Source organism: Melanerpes formicivorus, unplaced genomic scaffold (assembly GCF_026170545.1).
Source record: "Melanerpes formicivorus ecotype bairdi unplaced genomic scaffold, bMelFor1.0.p_v2 SCAF_48, whole genome shotgun sequence".
NCBI classification, from domain to species: Eukaryota; Metazoa; Chordata; class Aves; order Piciformes; family Picidae; genus Melanerpes; species Melanerpes formicivorus.
The window spans coordinates 2,481,363-2,501,275 of record NW_027142400.1 but is presented as its reverse complement, the minus strand read 5'-3'; the positions used below and the strand labels follow the sequence as shown (position 1 = coordinate 2,501,275).

At 43.0% G+C, this 19,913-nt stretch overlaps 1 protein-coding gene across 1 annotated transcript in view; it reads right to left on the bottom strand.

Moving 5' to 3' along the window:
- Nucleotides 1–19,913, bottom strand: part of RCOR1 (REST corepressor 1) — an 83,763-nt gene that overhangs the window by 7,648 nt on the left and 56,202 nt on the right. The window contains exons 4-10 of the mRNA XM_068160154.1: nt 16,469–16,521; nt 12,390–12,551; nt 9,048–9,166; nt 5,332–5,410; nt 1,839–2,033; nt 812–889; nt 59–116 (exon numbers count right to left, since the gene is read on the bottom strand). Of these exons, the coding sequence (XP_068016255.1) occupies nt 59–116; nt 812–889; nt 1,839–2,033; nt 5,332–5,410; nt 9,048–9,166; nt 12,390–12,551; nt 16,469–16,521 (744 nt within the window). The remainder of the gene's footprint in view (nt 1–58; nt 117–811; nt 890–1,838; nt 2,034–5,331; nt 5,411–9,047; nt 9,167–12,389; nt 12,552–16,468; nt 16,522–19,913) is intronic.

Below are 19,913 nucleotides of genomic sequence, written 5' to 3'. Positions count from 1 at the left end.
AAATGCAGCAGTTTTGATTGTCACCATCTTAAGTACAGATAGACTTGTAGTACCATACCTTGCACGGCAAGAAGCTGCTCATCCGTGGTCCAACGTGCATTAAATTTCTGAACAATCTAGACAAAAGAAATTAGGTAACTTCATTTATATATGCAACAACTTTTTTCACTTGTATCTGAGCTCATAAAAACCTCACAAAAACAAGCAATTAACTACTAGCCAAACCATATCATTCCTTTTAGTAGCAACAACGTTTTCAACGAAGAACTGCACATGGCATCCATTTCCTTAACTGTGACATACACTGTGCCAGTAAGCCATGACAATACAAAGAGATGGGGAATGCTCTGAGCAGATAACCAAGAGCCACACTCTTCCAAAGCACCTACTTGGTTTTATCACAGACACCCTAGGTAACCTTGGTCAAATTATTTCCAGCATGAGGTGCCAGCGTTGGAAGGAAAACAGCAAAAGCACCAAGTGTTAAGAGAACCACAGGCCATCAACGTCTCTCATTTCTCAGAACAAAGCAACTACCCCTCTCACAAGGGCACTGATAAAACAGGGCATCTCTGTAATACCCTGTACTTCTCTTAGACACCACTTTCATATGTTAAACACTGCTGTTTCTTCTCATTCCCCATCTTTGACTTCCATTACACAAAAACATTGAACATGGTAACAATCTCGATTCACAGTGACAACTAATATGACTCTGGTCCTGGTTTACTGGCAAGAGGAATAGCCCTGTTATGTAAACACAAATTAGCATTTAGCTCCACAATAAACAAAGGTCAGAAAAGGATCCTACCTCTGGAAGTCTGTATTGTTCTATACCACCTTCAAGCTTTTCTTTGAGTGCGCTGTTTGTCTGCTTGATATTCTGAATCTGAAAACAAAGTTTCATCCCTTTAACAAGGATTTAAAAAAAAATAAAATAATATTGGGACAAATCTTCCAGCAGCCCCAGCAGGAATCCCACAGTTCAGCATTCCAGTTCTCCCCACAACCTTCCTTTTCCAAAAAGAAATACACTGGACTAAAGGAACACAGGAACAGCTGGCATGTTAGGGGAACTCAATTTATTCTATCCTATATGTATCTGCAAGTTATTTGGAGCAAGAACTGCCCCCATACCCAGGGCTGCATAAAGCCTGACATAAGAAAAAAAGGCCCTGTACACAGCAAGTAATGGATTAAAGACTGCCAGAGAGCTTTTCTTCTCCCAAAGAGTGAGAAAAAGGCTTTAGGCCAAAATACCAATTCTACTAAGTTTAATAAAGACTTTGAGCCAGATCTCTGCTTTAAAAACAGTGAAAATGCTCACATCTATGAAACTAACTCATGTAGTAAACCTGTCTCTACTAACAAATATTTAAAAAGCATTTGTTTGAAATGTAGACCCATCAGAGAAGCAGAAGGTATATAGGAAGGTTTGTAAGACATCTGAAGAACACAAACATACCTGCCTGGTCCAAAAGTACCACAGGAAAAGGCAAAGGAAATTACACTTTGCTAAAACCAATGTTATCTAAGGAAAGTTCACAGTTAAAACATAATGATCTCTGAAATGCAAGAAATGCTAAGCGCCAACAAATGATTCTTCAAGGTAGTGCTATGGGTTTTTCCTGCTTAAAGTATAAAATATGCTTGCCCATAGATAGGAGATGTAAAACACAGGGCTGTGCTAGTTTATTGCAAAAGGCTACAGCTTGTCCATTAAGCCACATAATGATGTGAATCATCACTGTCAAGATACACATTCCAGCAAAGTTTGCAGACTGTGACAGGCACTATTGCCAAAAACTGCAGTTATTCTTGATCTATCCCATCCACACCTGCCGTTTGATTGAGACTAATTCCATGTCCAGTTGTCTGAGTACAGTGGTAGCAGCTGTCGCATTGGCAGAAACAGCTTCCACATCTTCCTGGGAAAGGAACATTCCTTTGGGAGGTTTCCTCTTTGCTCTGTTCTTGGCCTGTGTATTGTGCTTCTCCTTCTTCACCTGAGGAACGGTTTCAGTGGGCGGCACCTAGCAAACAACAGTCATTTTTACAAAACTAGATGAACTTCAAAGGTCCCTTCCAAGTCAAGCCATTCTGTGATTCTGTGTCTTTTAGCCATCTAGAGAATGAAAAAGGTAGCTTGCAAATGGAAACATTTTTTGCTTTTAGTGGCACATCACACAAACATTGTCTTACATAAATATCCCCTTTATTCTAGGCAGCTTTCAGTATGTAAAAGAGAGACTGCTGACCTTCTCAGCCTGGTCTCATGCTGGGAGACAGATGCCCACTTTCCCAGCAGTTAATATTTTAGTTATTTTCAAATGCTTCAAAACCTCTTCTCTTGTTTCCATCATCAGGCCTGACCATGCCAGTTCAACTTAACACCAGAAGAAAACAAAGCGGAGTTTGGAGACAGAGGACAAACACAACAAGTCTCTGTAAACCCTTCTAGGTTTTCTACATGTCAAACAGAACAGATAAACCAAATTTAAAGGCTCAGGATGAAGGAGTGAGTAAAATAACTTTTAGATTGTTACAGTTTCTTGGAAGCCAAGTTTCCTTCTTCCTGAAGACTGGAAGATCCCAGCACAACTGCTGGCAGATAAAAGCCTGCACCTTTTTCACTAGCTCAATGGCAAGAGCCACACAGGAACAGTAAGGTTGACAATTGCCTATTTTCTTCAGCACAAAGGACTGTATGAGAGAGAACGCCTAAGGCGAGCCCAGGAGCAAGAGGTAACTGTTGCTGTTACACGATGGATACCTTATTTCTTTTTGCAGAAGAGGGTGGGAAACAGGAGAAACCAGACTGGTCTAGCTACAATTAAGTGAGGTAAGCTCTGCAACTCCACTTCTGAAGCAAGCACTTTGATAACTGAGCCAGGTAAATTATTTATCACAGATAGACATTTCAGATTTATTCATGTTTCCTCTACGCACAGAATTTCACAGGATCATGCACAACGGATTCAGGCTGTAGGTGGACCAATACATAATGCCTGCAGTGCAAATATCCCAGAAGTCTCAACTTTACGGAAAAATTAAAACAGTTTCAAATTGTTTTACACAAAGAATGTGAAGCACCTTTGTGTTGTGGACAAAGAGCCAGAGCTCCAGCAGAACACTTTTTGACAGCTCCAAATGCCTCTAGGCCCCAGTGATATCATGCAGGGCTCTGAAAATGTGAATCTCTATCCTATCTTGGAAACTCTTGCTTTCCTGGCCACACACCTCTCTCTATAGAATTAAATCAATCAATGAAAACCACAGAATTAAAATATAGAGATGTAGCAGTGCTTCTCTATTTATATATTGCCACTTCTACCCAGTGCACTTCAGTCTTGCAAAACTCGTAATGCAAACAAGGTTCCCTTCCTCACATTGCGTGGCATAAAAAATAATTAGGGAGACCTTTCCAGGAACAGGGAAGATGAAGAGAAAGCAGCTCTAGTTCATGACCTCAGTATTATGGAGTCACTATGAGAGGAAACCTGAACAGTTAGTTGCACTGATGAGAGATTTCAGACACTCTAAGAAATCCCAGTATTATTTGGCAAGTCATATAGTAACTGACATGGCTCGGAGCTGGAGAAACCATCTCTGAGGTGCTGGGACAGGGAGGTTCTTTACAGTAAGTATGGTAAGCTAACAGCACCTCACCACCTCTGCACATCTGACCACATTATTAAAGGAAACTTAACAATTCAAAAAAAACAAAACACTTTCCCCTCCTGGATATCTGATCTCTCCCCAGCATTTTCAATTAGTGCCAGGCCCAGGTACTGCAAAATCAAATTAAATGAACTCTGAATAGGCTATGCAGGTTGTCACCTTCATTTTACCCACCAGTACAATACCCATCCAGAAGAACTTCTACAAGGCTACCTGCCATTGCATACACAGCCATGCATAGCTCCATGAGTTCCGGTGATATCTTTCAGATCGAGTGCCATGGCCTGCATGAGCATGACAGGGATGGCAGAGAGGCTCCTCCCATACAAGTCTATAAAAATGTCTTGATGGTAGCTATCAGCCATCTGCTCTGGTTTGGCCTTACAACAGAGGCAGCCAAATTGGCAAACTACCTTTCCCTCTTTTGCAGCAAGTTTGGAGTGTGTGAGTCTGGCAGCGAAGGAAGTAATAATAAACAGGATTGAAGTGAGCCCTCTAACAGATGCAAGCTTTCAAAGAGCTTATGGTGAAATCAAAAGTTGAAAATTCATTAAAACAATGGGAACTAAGACAACATTATTACATATTTATAAGACACACTAGAGAGCTGCACTATGCAGCTGTAACTTAGTCAAGTGAGAACCCTTCTAGTTTGGGTGCTGCACAGGCTTTTGAGCACTTGGTTTCTTGTAAGGATGAATATGAGTGGCTTCACGTCTACTCAGCTCCTAGGAATTCATCAGGGATGATGGTTCCTTTGGTGGAAGGAACAGCCAAGGCTTTGCTAGAAAGTTGAGAGCACTCTAGCATAGGTGAAGAATGGACCTGAATGCTGTGATTTTTCATTTATTCCACTCAAAATAACTTATTGGATGAATTAATCTCACTGACAGTAACTAACAAAACATCTGATCTAGGACTCTGGTCTTGCCTGTGTGCAGTCACATTTTAATTATGTTTTTTTTTCCTTACATATACCCTTTTAAAAATAGCTGGGAAAAAAAAAAAACAACTGAAAGAATAACTGTAAGAAAGAAATTGGGCTACAAGAAAGCAGGAAGGGAAGTTACTTCAGGGAGAGAAGGTCTTAGGGTAAATGTCTTCCTGTAGCACTCACATACAACCCACGCTCCCGCTGAAAAGCAAGACTTCTTTAATTTAGTAATAGATAACTAGCAGGTTATACACATTAAAATATGCACCTCCTTGTTAAGCAGCACAGACTGGGTTTTAAATAATGTCTATTATATTTGTGTGTCTATTTTCATCCAGAACTCCAAAGAGACTAAATGACATACTTCCCTTCCAACAAGCCATCTCAGTGGGGACATAAGTGCTACTACTCCGTTTCTACGCAGTTGATTTATACCATCACTGAAGGTGGCTCAAACTAACACAGCCAAAGAGAGAATCAAAGAGACTAGAAACATTCATATAGTACATTATCATGGGATGGTAAAGTCTTGAATTTTCCCAGCTACATTCATAACTTATTTTTCTCTACTTGTATTGATCTAAGAATAATTCTGAAGACAATTCTTCTTTTCTCCTGTGACAATTACACAATGCAGAAATAAAGAAAGTGTCACTAATTACTTCATGTAGAAGCCAAGTAAACACATTTGCACAGTTGTAAGAAAAAAATTATACCTCTTTTTTGCTCTCCTTGTTTTGTTCAACTTCAATGTCAATAGGGTTATTTCCATTTGCCTCCTCCATTTCATCCTCACTGGAAGACAAAAGCAAGCAGTTCTGTATTGGTTCATGAGGCCCTCTTTTTCTATAAATATCATGCTAAAAGAAACACATGGATGCAACAGCAAGTGCAACAGCTTTACTTACTTCTATTCCCAGGGTATTTGGTTGTTTTAGGGGTCTGGGGTGGGAGTTTTAGGTGTTTGTGTCAAGAAATTCTTAATTATAAAAATAGTGACCATGTCTCGTAAAGGAGGACTTCTCAGTAGTGCACTTAGACAAAGTCAGTCTGCTCAGATGAATGCAAGATAGGTGAAACTGAATATGCAAGTTATCATATAAAGCATGTGGGACACTGACCATTTTAACTTTGGACAAAACAAGACAGAAATGAAGACTTAGAACTATAGCAAGTAACTAAGCCACAGGTTTCATACAACTCAAACATTTAGCAAGAGACATGCACAAGATGAATTCCCTCAAGAACAAGTGTAAAAAAAATATGTTTGAGCTGTTGGTTTTGTTTGTTGTAGGGGCGTTTGCTTGTTTGGGGGGGGTGGGGGGGGGTGGGGTGTCTGGTTTTGCTTGTTCTTTTTGGTTGGTTTGGGTTTTGTTTATTTCAAGAGGTTATCAGTTACAGGATAGGCATGAAATTCATGCAATATTCAAAGTGACCTTGGCACACCCAGCCAGTTTGGCTTTGGTGTAACTTTAATCAGGTATTAAATCAAATGTATTTTCACCACTTAGAATTTGTGTACTGCACACAACTAAAAGTTAATAATAATTGTACTATTTGGGACGATGCTCAGAAACAGAAAAATAATCTGACCTAATCAAAGCTGTCTTTTTCAAAAAACAAACAAAAACCCAGTAACAGCGTCCTCCCCATAACCCAAAACTCCCCCAAAAAATCCAAAACAAGACAAACAAGCACACAAGCCTAAACTTGTTTTGTCATGTCCAACTCTGCAGGCTTGGGGTGACAACTTTGGATGGTACAGGTATGTCACAGCATCCATGCACAGCAGGGCTGTGCAGACAAACTCCAACAGAAGCTGTGTCATGCTATTGGGGTGCTGGAGTCAGCCAAGGGGTGCTCACACAGAAGCAAGGGACAGCAGCCACAGTGGGTGCTAAGGAGCATGGCTACAGTGCCAGCATTGAAGCCTGGCTGTCTCCCTGCTGCAGCAATGTGCTGTGCAGACGCAGGCCAAGAAGGAACATATCCCTGGGTAGCCTGAGCTTACATCCACCACCACAAGAGCAGTCACTTGTACAAACCATTCCTACTCTCTCTCAAACTGCCTGGCTCACAAGCTGATTCACAAGGTATTTAGTCAGTGTAATGACTATCCCAGGGAATACTTACAAGCACCCCCTCCCAGAGCTGCATATACAAAGACCCTTGCATACAGCTAAGAACAGCTACTGAAAACCTGGTCCCAAATGCACTGGGAGCTATTTTAGTGACAGACTGAGGAGCTGGGGGATTTCCCTGCCTAGCCACAGAAGACATATAGCAGTATTTGAGTGAGACACATCAGACTGCCTCTTCTCTTAGCTACATCTCCAAAAGAGCTTCCTTGAGTTTTCCCCTAGGCTCATATTTCAGCTTTTCTGCAAAGGCCAAACTCTCACAGGCTTCACTGTGCTCACAGTTTGCTCTTGTGTTCTAGCAAGTTCCCCAGACATGAACTAGATCAAACCCCACCCAATCATTTCTGCAGTTTTAAAAACCGCTAACTATTGACTGAAGAACACTTCTGAAGTTTTGCCAACACCTTATGACACAGTACAATCTCAAAATCCAGACACCCCAAATTCACCCAGCTTTTCTTCCATGCTCTGCATGTCTGCACTGATAACTCCTTCAGAGGTGTAAGGTGTTTGATAATTCAGGGGCAGAAGGGAAATCAAGTATCAAGCTGAAGGCCTGGTACATAGTTTGCATTTCCAATCCAGCTGTGTGCCTCCAAGGTTACAAAATTACAACACTTGGTAACCCATGCAGTTCTTTCCCAATTACCAGGTAGTCTGAGGTGCTGCTTTTCCCAGCAAACAGGCATAGGTACCAGAGAGATGTATTTCCAGATTGCAGTAATTTAATTTACAAGCACAGAACAAAACCAGAAAGGTAGTATCAAAAGATCCTAAACTACATCGCACAAGACAAAAACATACTCCTTGTAAGGGATTTTTTTTCTGCCCTCATAAATCGGTAGGGAAAAAACCCAAACCAAAATAACAAGCTATTGCAAAAAAAGAGCCAGGATGGGAAGGAGAAAAATCAAAAGAGTCTTTGCAAAGAAGGGAAAACAATGGAATGGGAAAAAAGTCTCAAGTCAGATAAAGCCAACCAAATAGTGGGCAAGTTGGCTGGTACTGGACAGGTTGGCTGCTAGTATCTCCCTGGCCCTGCTTGTTAAGCAAGCGCTGTGGATCTAGTGGAGAGAAGGGAGAGGTTGAATGAGTCATTACAGCTCAACCCTGCAAACACATTTCTTCTCCATTTCAAAATGGGGCTCACTCAATCACACTGGAGCCAGCAAGTGTCTCCCTGGGAAGTGCTAGAGCAGCAAGTCCTTCGAGGGAAAAAGCTTTTGTAGAATTTTGCTTAATTACATAAGGAGTCTCCCAAAGCCAGCAAAGACAAACTGCTTTTTGGAACAGGTTGAGAATGCACCTGCATCAAGCAGATGGAGCTGCTGGTGTTCAGAGGGATTTTTTCCCTCCAACACTTGCCTGAGGGCACATAATTTCTGAGGCCTTGTTAGCTCCAAAACCAGGAAAAGTCCTGTGGCAGACCTAAGTGTAAAAATATCTCTAGCAATACACACAAGGCCACTGGCTGACTAAGCCCTCAAGGGCTTGCCCAGTTATCTAGGAGGGTGAACTCGCAGACAAAGCTACACAAACAGGAGTCCAGCTCATCTGCTGAAGCTCAGTGGCCTTTGGAACACCACCGTACTCACCCAAATCCTAATGCACCCAGCACTCTTTGGGACACCTCTGCCAGAGAACTCATCCCAAATTCCTTTGTGCTACCCTCTTCTCAGTCACTCAAAAACACAGCCTCAAGTCCATCTTTCTCTGGAAACAGAACTTGCCCCAATAGCCTTATATTGATAACAGGTTTTGACATAAAAGGCAGGGGAAGGGGCTGTGTATGTACAAGACAGGGCTGAGGGGTGCTGCCCTGAAGCCTGTACCCTGGGAGGTACAGGTCCTCATTCTGTTGAGCATCACACAGAGGAAATAAAGGCAGATTTCTATCTCTCTCATTACTTCCTTTTACTGTCCTGCTTATCAGATTTTCTGGCTCTGCTGACAACAGTGCCAATCAACTTGTAACAGTTTTAGTTTCATTTTCCCCACCCTCAAGCAGTATCAGAAAAAAAGTTTCTACAGTAATGTGATAGTGACCACTGCAGTAGAGGGCAATGAGAAGTTGCAGTGTTGAGACAGGGAATCCACCTAATTGCTGACAGATTCCTTTTGGCTTTAAGCAAAGCAAAACATGCACAGCAGGGAAGAGGGGTGGGGAACAAGGTGTAGTACCAGGAAACATTTTGTGGAAAATCCTACATCTAGCTTCTAACAGGAATTGCTGAGATAACCTAAAGAAGTGAGCGTGTGTCAATACACAGCCTTTCTTCTCACAAACCTACCTTTCCTCACGTTCCCTTTTCTGTTTACGAGCATGACGGTCCATCACGCTAGTTTTAGTCCTTGTCTTCTTCCAGGAGTAGTAAAATTTCACCAGGCTGGCTATTGATTTGTCAGGAAGCTGCAAATTAAACATATATCCTTTTATATGTTTATATGTAAAGTATCCCCAGGAGTTCACATACAATTGGTCTGGTTTCGTCATGAACGTCTGATCATTTTGTGTTGGATTCTCTAAAAGCTCAAGTGAGGCAGTTCTGCAGCCTCTCCAAAAACTATCTATGAAGGAGTGTTTCAGGTTAGTGCCTACTATTTAGGGATAACCAAATCTCTAAGGAGTATCTCAGCAAGCCTCCATTTGCCAGCCAGGTAGCTGGTTCCCTTCAGAATAGATGAACATAGCAAGAGCAAATCCAAAATAGGGCCTTCAGACTGAGAATTTTAAAATGCAATACAGGCATGTGTAAGCAACCTCAGGAACTGCTGAATTGCAGGCTACATCCCAAGCACATCTTTGATGTTTGGTTAAAGAGGTTTATTCACACCATTCCAACAATGAAGTCTATTTGCACATCTCAACAAAGACGTTTTCAACGTCACTGTGGGGGGAACTGACAATACAGGTCCCAGAATTTTATCTTTCTCTTTTCTTCTTGTCCTCCTACATTAATGTCATTGCCCTGTAGCTATGGATGAAAAGTCTGCCTTCCAAAACACAAAATTTCATTAATCTTAATTTTCTACTTTTGAGGTATTCTGCATGGATGTCCTTACACAGGACTTGCACAAGGTAAAAGTCCAGCCTTTCTCACTGAATAAAACATGCTTTAGATCAGTGTCTGATTCAGCTTGGAGACCAGAACAAGTAGGGAGGAATAGCCAAATGTGAGCAAGAGCCAGATCTCTCTCTTTCAGATACAGCAACTTAAGTCTCCATTTGAGATAAGCCTGGTTCTCAGACTGCAGGTTGATTTTAGATTCTAATAATGGATCACACCAAAACTATGACCCTAGCCCACAGCTGCACACAGGCATAAATCCATCTGTGTTAGCAAGCCACAGGTGCTACAGTCAATGTGTTGTCAATAGCCATGCAGCAGGCTGGTACACTGGAATTAAAGAATTCCAAAGAACTAACAGAAGGACAATGCTGCTCCTGACAAACATCCACTTGGTCGCAAACACACGTTAAGAGCGCCAAAACAACAGATCCATCTCTGGTAAATATTGCCACTCACTTTCAATTCTCTAGCTTTGATGAACTTTTTTCTCCCCCTCAGTTCTAAGTGGCATCAGTGCTAATAGGGCAGCATATTAGGGTGCATCAAGAGAAGCGTGGCCAGCAGGTCAAGGGAGGTGATTCTCCCTCTCTACTCAGCTCTGGTGAGACCCCACCTGGAGTACTGCATCCAGTTCTGGAGCCCCTATTACAGAGGGATATGGACGTGCTGGAAGGTGTCCAGAGAAGGGCCACGAGGATGATCAGAGGGCTGGAGCACCTCTCCTATGAGGACAGACTGAAGGAGTTGGGGCTGTTCAGTATGGAGAAGAGAAGGCTCCGAGGTGACCTAATTGCAGCCTTCCAGTATCTGAAGGGGGCCTACAGGAAGGCTGGGGAGGGACTTCTCAGGATCTCAGGTAGTGATAGGACTAGGGGGAATGGAATGAAGCTGGAGGTGGGAAGATTCAGGCCAGACATGAGAAGGAAGTTCTTCACCATGAGAGTAGTGAAGCCCTGGAATGGGTTGTCTAGGGAGGTGGTTGAGGCCCCGTCTCTGGAGGTGTTTAAGACCAGGCTGGATGAGGCTCTGTCCAGCCTGATCTAGTGTGGGGTGTCCCTGCCCAAGGCAGGGGGGTTGGAACTAGATGATCCTTGTGGTCCCTTCCAACCCTGACTGATACTATGATATATAAACTCACCATTAATGTGCCCCTGACCCATGGATTCCTGTCACATTAAACAGAAAGCTTCATGCCATTTAATTCCTTTGATGCAGAATGGCTTTTCTAGGAGCAACAGTAAAAAAAAATAACTAGGGAACAGTGCATGAGTTTGGTGTTCCTGTACTGGAATGCACTTCACTCATGGAGAGAGTCATGCTTCTACACAAAGCAAATTTGAGAATTTTGTGCTTTGGTACTGAAACAAGCAACAGGACAGGCTTTATGTTCTCTTTTCCCTCCCCAGGAAATTCCCCTCTCCTTTTGTTTCTCCCTATGTAAGAACAGAGGAATAAAGAAAACAGCTTCATCCTTTCAGAGTCCACAACTCTTGAGACTGTATCCAGCTGTCCACAATATGTGCGAGCCTCACTATCTGACCCAAGAAAGTAGGGGACCCTAGGACTCCAAGACCATTTGAAAACAAACACAAGTGAAGGAGCTTCACCAAGGATAGGAAGAAAGCAAGCCAAGCCTCTTCCTGACACCCTTCTGAAAAGGGACCTGGCAGTTCTCCTTCATACTTGGGAGGCAAGTCACCTTTTGCTTTTCAGCAGGATCAGCAACACAGGCATTCATGTGTGCTTTGAAGTGGCTGAACAGACTGCAACAGCCTATGCTCACTTCAAAGGGTCACACGCAACATAACCAGGTCCTGCTGGAACACTCAAGAAGCACTTTACTGCAGGAGAGCAAAGAACAAAGCCTGGTTCCCACCCAGGTGATGAACCACTTGAAGAAACTCTCAAGATACAATTAATAAATATTTTTTAACATCCCATCCTCCCCCTCTTTTGAAAAATTGCACACACCCATGCAGTTCCCTTTCAGGCAGAAACCTATCACAGTTTTAAAAAATACCACTACCAGGCAAAAGCCAAGGACTGAATGCTGGCAGTGGTGTATGAACCTCCATACCACAGCACCCATTGACAGTCTCAAATCAGATTAAGCACAGACTTCATAGGCAAAATGAATTCCTAGAAAGCAGGCTGTAAAAAAGGAACAGGCTGTAGAAATTCCTAGAATTCCCAGAAAGCAGGCTGTAAAAAATTTGTACACAGATGATCTTTACTCTGTGTGTGGGTGGGTGGGCATGTGTGTACAGACCATATCTGATCTCCAGCTGAGACAAACACTACTGTAGCATGCTGGGGACTGAATACTGTAATTTCCAACCAAAAAAACCTGCACAGTCAAAGTTCATCCTGAACCAGGAAAACATTTCTACAGAGACTCTGGAAACAATGTGGTTTCTTTCCATTCATGGCAATATTTTTCCACTAACATCCCCTTTGGCCTGTTCTCTCCCAAGAGCATTAGACAGGAGCCTAGCACAATCAGGACTGAAGATGATGGTACAACTGCCTGCTGTGCTTTTCCATTCCTGTGACACCACTTACCATCTGCTGGATCCTGTGGAAGGTTTTCCCATGGAAACTGAAGGCCTGTTCAAATAAGACCTTGTCTTCCACTGTCCACTCATCTGGGAATGGAGTAAAGTTTGGCAGATCTGCCAAAGACTTCTCAATGTTATGCTTGTGCCAAAACAGCATTCCAAGGGCCTAGAAACAATTAGAACATCAAGGGAACAACTGTAATCGCAATTACATTATACACATGCAAAGGGAGGGATAACATTTTTCTCAGGCAACATGCTAGACAATTTTAATTCTCAGCTACATCAGACACTTCTCTGTATGTAAGAAACCCAGAATCTGATCTCCACCCCAGTAGTTGTGAAGGCCAGTGAAATGTTTATCCAAACCACACAGGTAGTAATGTAGTAAGACAACAGCAACAGAAAGGTGAAAGAAGAAAATTTAAGGCATTATTCCAGCTTCACTGGTCGTGGTATGTACAGGAAAGCTAAGCAAAGACTTGGGAAGGCTATCTAAAACCAGCCTGGGCTAATGGGAACTTCTTGCTAGTGCTCAACTCCCTTCACTTCTTGTGCAATTGGGACAGTTTAGTTGACTGGGGGGTGGTGGTGGTTATAGTTGTTTAGGGGGCAGAGTATGAGGGAAGAACATATACAGCTTTGACTTGCTGCTGACATCCCTGATCAAAAGGGGGAACAAACCTCACTCATTCTGGGGACTGCTCTTTTGTTCCTTGGAGAGATGCTTTGTTTCACTACTGCAGTCTCCAGTTCTAGGTTCCAAAGTGCAGGCACTGTACTTTAACTGCCAACATTCTCCTCCTGTTATATGTGAGACGCTTGCAGCCACCTCTCTCTCAGGAGTGCACAGCCCCCGTGTGTTATAACACATCACTACATCTGGCATGCCAGTGACATGCAAGTCATTTTGGGGAAGGCCTGACTGCAGAACTAGAAACCAGGCTTTGGCAATGGCTGTGAAAAGAAAACAATTCCCAACATGCTGAGTAAAACACCAGAGTAACCTGCTTGTCATATGCAAACTCAGCTTGGGTTTCAGCCACAGTGACCCTCATCTAGTAGTTTTGCTCTGGCCGCTCAGAGCTACAAAAATCCCTCTAAATTTGGGGGTTCCCCATTATGCTTTGCTATGCAAAATGCAGTTCCTTTATGGGATTTTGCTCCCCTAAGACTTTGCAGAGTGTGTATATAAACATTAGTGCTGCACAAGATCTTGCCCTGACCCTACTAGCCTCTCAACACTGCCCAGGCACCCTTCTCCTCCCTTTTGTCATCAAACAGAACAAGAAGCAGTCTTGACTGCAGCACGGTCACTCCAGATGTCATAGGAACAACACAGACACTTATCTCCATCCACCCTGGCAGGCACAGAGTGAAATAAACTATTTTGCAGCCACAATAGACTGAGTTTTCTCTCCCCAGCCACTCCTTTCAACTTCAATTACAAGATGTACCAAATAACCCCTGTGAGGAAGCAAGGGAAAAATCCAGGACACATTTTGGGATATCAGGGTAGTGTTAAATACCACCAAAGGTGACAGCAAGGGCTGAAGTATACAACAATGTTTTCCTTGTAGGCTTGCTTAACAGGAGAAAGTGTCCCTCCTCTGCCTTGTGCTATCCTAAGAAAGCTCTGCAATTGTCCACAAGTGAATGAATACGCAGCTATTCCAGCCTTCAGGGTGTCTGACATAGGCAGGCAGGACAGCACAGCTCACAGTCAGACTTGCTGTATCCACTCCCAAAAGCCTGCAACTCCTACAGCTCAGCAAAACCACCTACAACCATTTGCAAGACCAGTTGAAGTGGGCTTGCCCTGCTGGAGCTCATCTGCTTGACAGAACCTGCCTTTTCCCTGCCTTAGAGCTGGTGAGGCTGCAGGAACTCCCACCAGCACAGCCCCAAGCCTCCAACCATCATCTGACAGCAGCAGAGCCAACAACAGGGCACTTGGCCACAGGCAAGGGGACAGAAAGGACAGAATTATAGTAGCCACATGCAATGCATATGCAGCCAGCTGGACAGGAAAGCTGCTGGGCAAAGGAGTGCCAGAACATGCCCCAGCCACCCTGACAGGCAGCTTGCCATTCTCTCCAACAAACTAGTACATCTCAATCTGCAAAGGTAGGCTTTGGGCAGGGGGTACAGACAGAAGAATGGGAATTTCTGTAAAGATGGTCAGCTAAGCCACCTGCACAGAGGTCCAAAGAGACTGACTGCTGGGGAGATGCACGCATGGGAAAGGAATGCCCTGGTCAGGAAAGGCCAGAAACAGGGGCCAAGTGTAAACCAAGCTCTGCCTGGCTTCCAGGGAGTTCATATCAGCTTATCCACAGTTACCCAGCCAACAGCACCTCTGATGGTATCTGCTGAAGAGAGAGTATCCTGTGGTGACACAACTAATCATCCTGATTTGAAAGCCTTGACACTTGTCCTGTAACACAAAATGAGTGCATGTCTTCCAGAGCGATACAAGATAGATCCTCTCCAGTTATTTTCTGGATGTGCCTAGCTGAGCTGTCTAGGAAATCCCGAAGGACCTGGGAAACATGTTTAACACCAGAGCATTACACAAGAGTGTTGGAGCAAGAACAATCTTTAGAAGGAAGGAGACAATTTTACAAGTTGCTCAGCCACTTTATATCCTGGTGGGGTAAGTCCTGCAACTTCTACTTCTGTCTACAGAGAAGGGGAGAAAAACAAGGTGAAAAACTTTGAGGAATAAGCAGGAGGTCTGTTAAAATGAATGCAAATCTCTGTCAGACAAGTGTAAGTCTTTCAAAACACAGGAATTCAATACTGCTTTTTCTAGAAGTCACAAGCTTTGACCAATCTACAGTCTCCAGACAACACTTGTCCATTAAAGAAACCCATTTTTATTACCCTATGAACACCTATTTTGGGCAAATGTTACCCACAACATCCAATGCTAAGATATCCATCTCAAGTGAAGTGAGCTACCACCCTTATTTTCATTTAAGTTTGCAGCCTTTCAGTGCTTTCATCTTCCTTTTATTGTTGCCTTCTGCCCTTGGAAACTGCAATTATCAAGTCTGATCATTCCTGATTTTGCTGGAAATATTACTGGGTTTCTCAATTTCAGTGCTCTTTTTTCTGTCTTTTTGAGCATGAGTATCAACCACTGAAAGTCCAACTCAAAGATGATAGCAATTTGAATAGAAAACCTGCCCACCTAAGTCATTGGTCTCTATGCCCTTGGCCTGAACAATTTCATGAAGTTTCCATAGAATCCTTCTGTAAAGACAGTACATAATTTGCCAGTACACTATGTCAGTAGGTTCCCTGCCTTCCCTTTTCCAGGCAAGTATTAGTGCATAAGAAAACTCTACAGAATTCAGAAAAGCTTCCCAGGCATAGGTGTACTTATCTCCCCAGATGAGTGTTGAAATTCATGTTACCTAACCCAGGAAAGATTAGTATGCAACCTCAGACCACATGGAGTAAAGGAGAAGTCTGCTCCTCAGACAGGATTTCCATCCCTAGGCTAAAGGCACTGGCTAACCGCAGGGACAGCTGGTGAAGTCATCTACTGCTGCTACACATGTATCTCAAGTGCTCCTTTATTCAATGCAAAATGATTTGCAGCACAGTTTTTAAAGTAAATAACCATGGATACTGGTTTGCCTCAGAAAAGCATATGATGGTTCAATAGCTCATTAATAACTTCCAGTACGTCCATGAGGCAGAGGTGGAGCCATCAAGGGGAAACTGCAATGCAATCAGGCAGTTGTTCAAAGACAAGCCAATCTCTTTAACACAGCATAGGGGTTCTGAAAATGTTCAAGTTGTAGCCACCATAGGAAGCATAATACCCATGGTTAAATGCTGCTAGAAATTAACATGGCTTTGGTTTTCCAGTTTTGACTCTTGCAGTAAAGCTAAGGATGAACTACATATCCCCCAGAGCATGGGTTACTATTAAGAACAGCCAGTTTTGGAGAAGTTAGGAGAAGGGAAAAACCCAGACTGTATAGAAGGAAAGAAGCAGTTCTAGACAGTCACTTTATGACCTAACACCTGCTGAAAAAGATTTAAAAATAAATATTCAAAGGGTTTTACCTGCTCCATATTGTATCCATGCTTCTCTTTAGCAATGGCAATATATTCATCCACTGAAAAACAAAGACAAGGCATTAGAGCATTTCATAAAACCATCTCCTCTTACCCTTTCATTCTAAAGCCCAGCCCTGAAGCTCTGACTTCAATCATGGTCATTGCAACTTTCACATAGAACTTGCACGAACAGCTGCTGTTTCCAACAGTTCAGGAAAAACAGCAAACAAGAGGAAAAGAACAGTCACCAAACTACTATGTATTTTTCTTACCAAGCCTAGGTAATGTATGATATCCAATCCAGTTCCAGCACTTCTGAAACATGGCATATAGCATTTCAGAACTTGTTCACCAAAGCTATGGACATGACAAAAGTCCCCAGACACAGTCCATACCTTCTAATACTGCCAGAGTCCTAGCACTGCCAAACCACTGCAGATATCTTGGCAATTTTTTCAGCCCTTATGCCTCAGCAGTTTTACATCTTGGACTGAACTCCACCCTCTATGCATTATTAGGCCCCCAGCAGCTTTTACCCTTAACAATGCAAAGATGCTCTAAGGAGTTACATTTTACATAGACAAGACTACAACCAAAATGTCCCTTTCCATAAGAGCTTACACTATATGCAACAGCACCCATTTGATAAGGCTGGATCAAAGTCAGTACTAGCAGTGGCATTCTGCAGCCTGTGCCCTTGTGATTGGGCATTATTAAATGCACTGTAATTGACATCTTTGAAAAAACCCCACATGCTAGAAGGCGAAACTTCCACCATGAGGTTCTGGCTCTTCCAAGCTCCCACCTGCACACAACGGGGACTTCCAATGGGCTGACTAAACTGTTGCTGGACTCTGTTTTGGATGCATTCAGCAAAAGTTTTATTAGCCCTCAGGAAAAAGGTACAGCCCCGACCATTTGTACCTCATGCAGTACAAATGCATCTGTCTCTGCAAGTCAGCAAATTGTTTCTAAGGACCATATTGAACATGGGATGAAAACTATCCCTTCTTGCTAATTTCTTCTTGTGCAAGGCAAACATAATAGAACAGCTTCACAGACAGTGCAGGGAATGGGGACAGTAACAGAAAATTCTTAGATTGAAATTGCTCCACTGCCTAATAAAACAGTGAGCAGTTGAGGGTTACCAAAGGGTAGGAACCTCAGAAATCAGCTTTGACATGGAAAGGAACAACAACAAAAAAACAAAACAAGAAAACACAATTCAGGAGGACCACACAAAGAAAATGGGGACAAATGGAACTGCCTCCTCCCTACACACCATCCCTTCCCTCCACATGCCAAAGAAGGCAGGGAACATCAGTAGGATGTGGACAGAAGAATGATTTCATATGCTCCCAGTGTTTAAAAGCAGACCAAAAACAAAGGCTGCCAGGAAACCTCAAGTGCAGCATTTCCCTGTACTTCAGCTAAACCCCTTAGGGCAGGTATTGCCCATGCAGTGTTATATATTTTGTGTAAGGGAGAGGGGGAGGGAAAAGAGTTGAATTCTCTGAAGTCCATGGCTGAATTCAGCTCTTGAATGCTAAGCACTGCTGCATTAACTAGCTCCCTTTTGCTGTGGAAAGATCTACAGTTCTTGATTTGACTTCAGCATCTTATCCTTTAATACAGGCAAACAAAAGATGGGGGCTTTCCTCTTTCCTACCTATTACTCTTCCTATGCCAGATGCTATGTACAGTGAGAATACTCCCTCTCTTTTGCACCCTAGCCCCCTCAAAAATATAAAATCATTACAGCCATTTCCTCTCCTAACCAAGCAAGATCAGCAAGGTCCCCATGTATTAATAGGATTTCTCTTGAATCAAGTCAATACACCACAGAGCCAAACAGCAGACTGTGAGTGACTGGATACTATGAAAGGCAGGAGGATGCTTTTCTTGTCATGGTGAGGTCTGTGATACCTCAGTGTCATCCCTCACGGTTAGAGTAAAGGAAGAGAGGAGAAAAATAAGATGCAATAAGGCAGTACTCCCATATACTAAAGGAGCATCTGTGGATGAAGGAAGGGCAAGGAGTACCCCATTGTAATGCTACTCTTGCCTGCTCACTGACAATCTAGCTCGTTCTGCTTGTCATTTCTTGGCTAGTTACAGATTTGCTTGCTTTGATGCTTGCACCATCTGAGAGGTATGACAGTGTCTTGAGCAATCCTTCTGATTGCTCTTTCTTTACGAAATATGAACAAGCACAGCACCAGCTGAGTCATACAATCCTTTAGTCTCCCATACCAGTAGAGCCTGGAATTGCCATAAGCTTAATGCTGGGAAAAAAAGAAAGAAAAGAAAAAAAAAAGAGTGTCCTCTTCCATTTGTGCCTTCCACACGTACCTCTAGCAAGCTCAGGGCAGCAGGCACATGAAATTCTGCTCCACTGCATTTCAGTCGCATTCAGTCACACAGCATGTAACCCAGCAATATGTTTAGACATCAGAGTTCAGAGCCAGAGAAGCCCGGGGCTGAGCCATGCTTACACCAGAAGAGACAGTATGCCAGAAGAGAATAAGCAAAGGCAGCAAAGTAATCCCATCCCATTTTCCCCAGCATAAACTACAGCACCACACACTTTCTACCAGCATAATTTTTCTCCAAACATGTCAGACAAAAAGCATTCTCCCATCCCATTCAACTCATTTCTCTATGCTGGAAAGATATTTTGGCACAGACCAGGACAGAAAAAGACAATATTTGAATAGAGGCAGTTGTGTGACACAAGATGCATTGCTCCTGTGAAGGCTCTTGTTGCTACTAGAAACCAGATGGGGGGAGCGATGGAAATGAGAATCAAACTAGTATTTCTTTTGCATGCATTTCATCTGTGATGGGGTGAGCAGGATGCTTCTGGCAGCCCCATACCCAGAATGGAGTGAGCAGTGCCCAAAAGAGCCCCTTCTTAAAGCCAGTCATACTCAGGAAGGCAGAAGCAGCACAAAAGGTGGGGATGCAAAGGGAATAGAGTCCCACATACTGTCCCCAGCAAAGAGGAGAACAGAATGCTCAGAAATACTGAAAAACATCTCCCCATAGTGCAAGAATTGAGGTCTACAATGAAATGACTAAAGGACCCTAGGTGCAGCACTAACAAAAGAGACAAGAGAAATTGAAGGGAGTAGGAAAGGAAGCAGAAAAAGATGCTTCCCTTCCTACCATCTAGAGAACAGTTTATGACCAAAATGTTGTCATCAACCCCCTGAATTTTATGATCTTGTTTCCAGACATCTTTCTTCACTCACCCTTTTTTCCTGCTAACTATCTTTCCTGCAAGAATTCCTCACTAGAGGTAAAAGACAGGCAACCCTCGTCTGACAGAGGGAAGGAGAGACAAGAACAAACTGCATTGCTGATTTTCAGTCCTGCATTCTAGAAGAATGAATTGAGAGATGTAAAACAGGGAGGCATTAATTTGAGAGTTCTCCCACCCTGAAAAGGG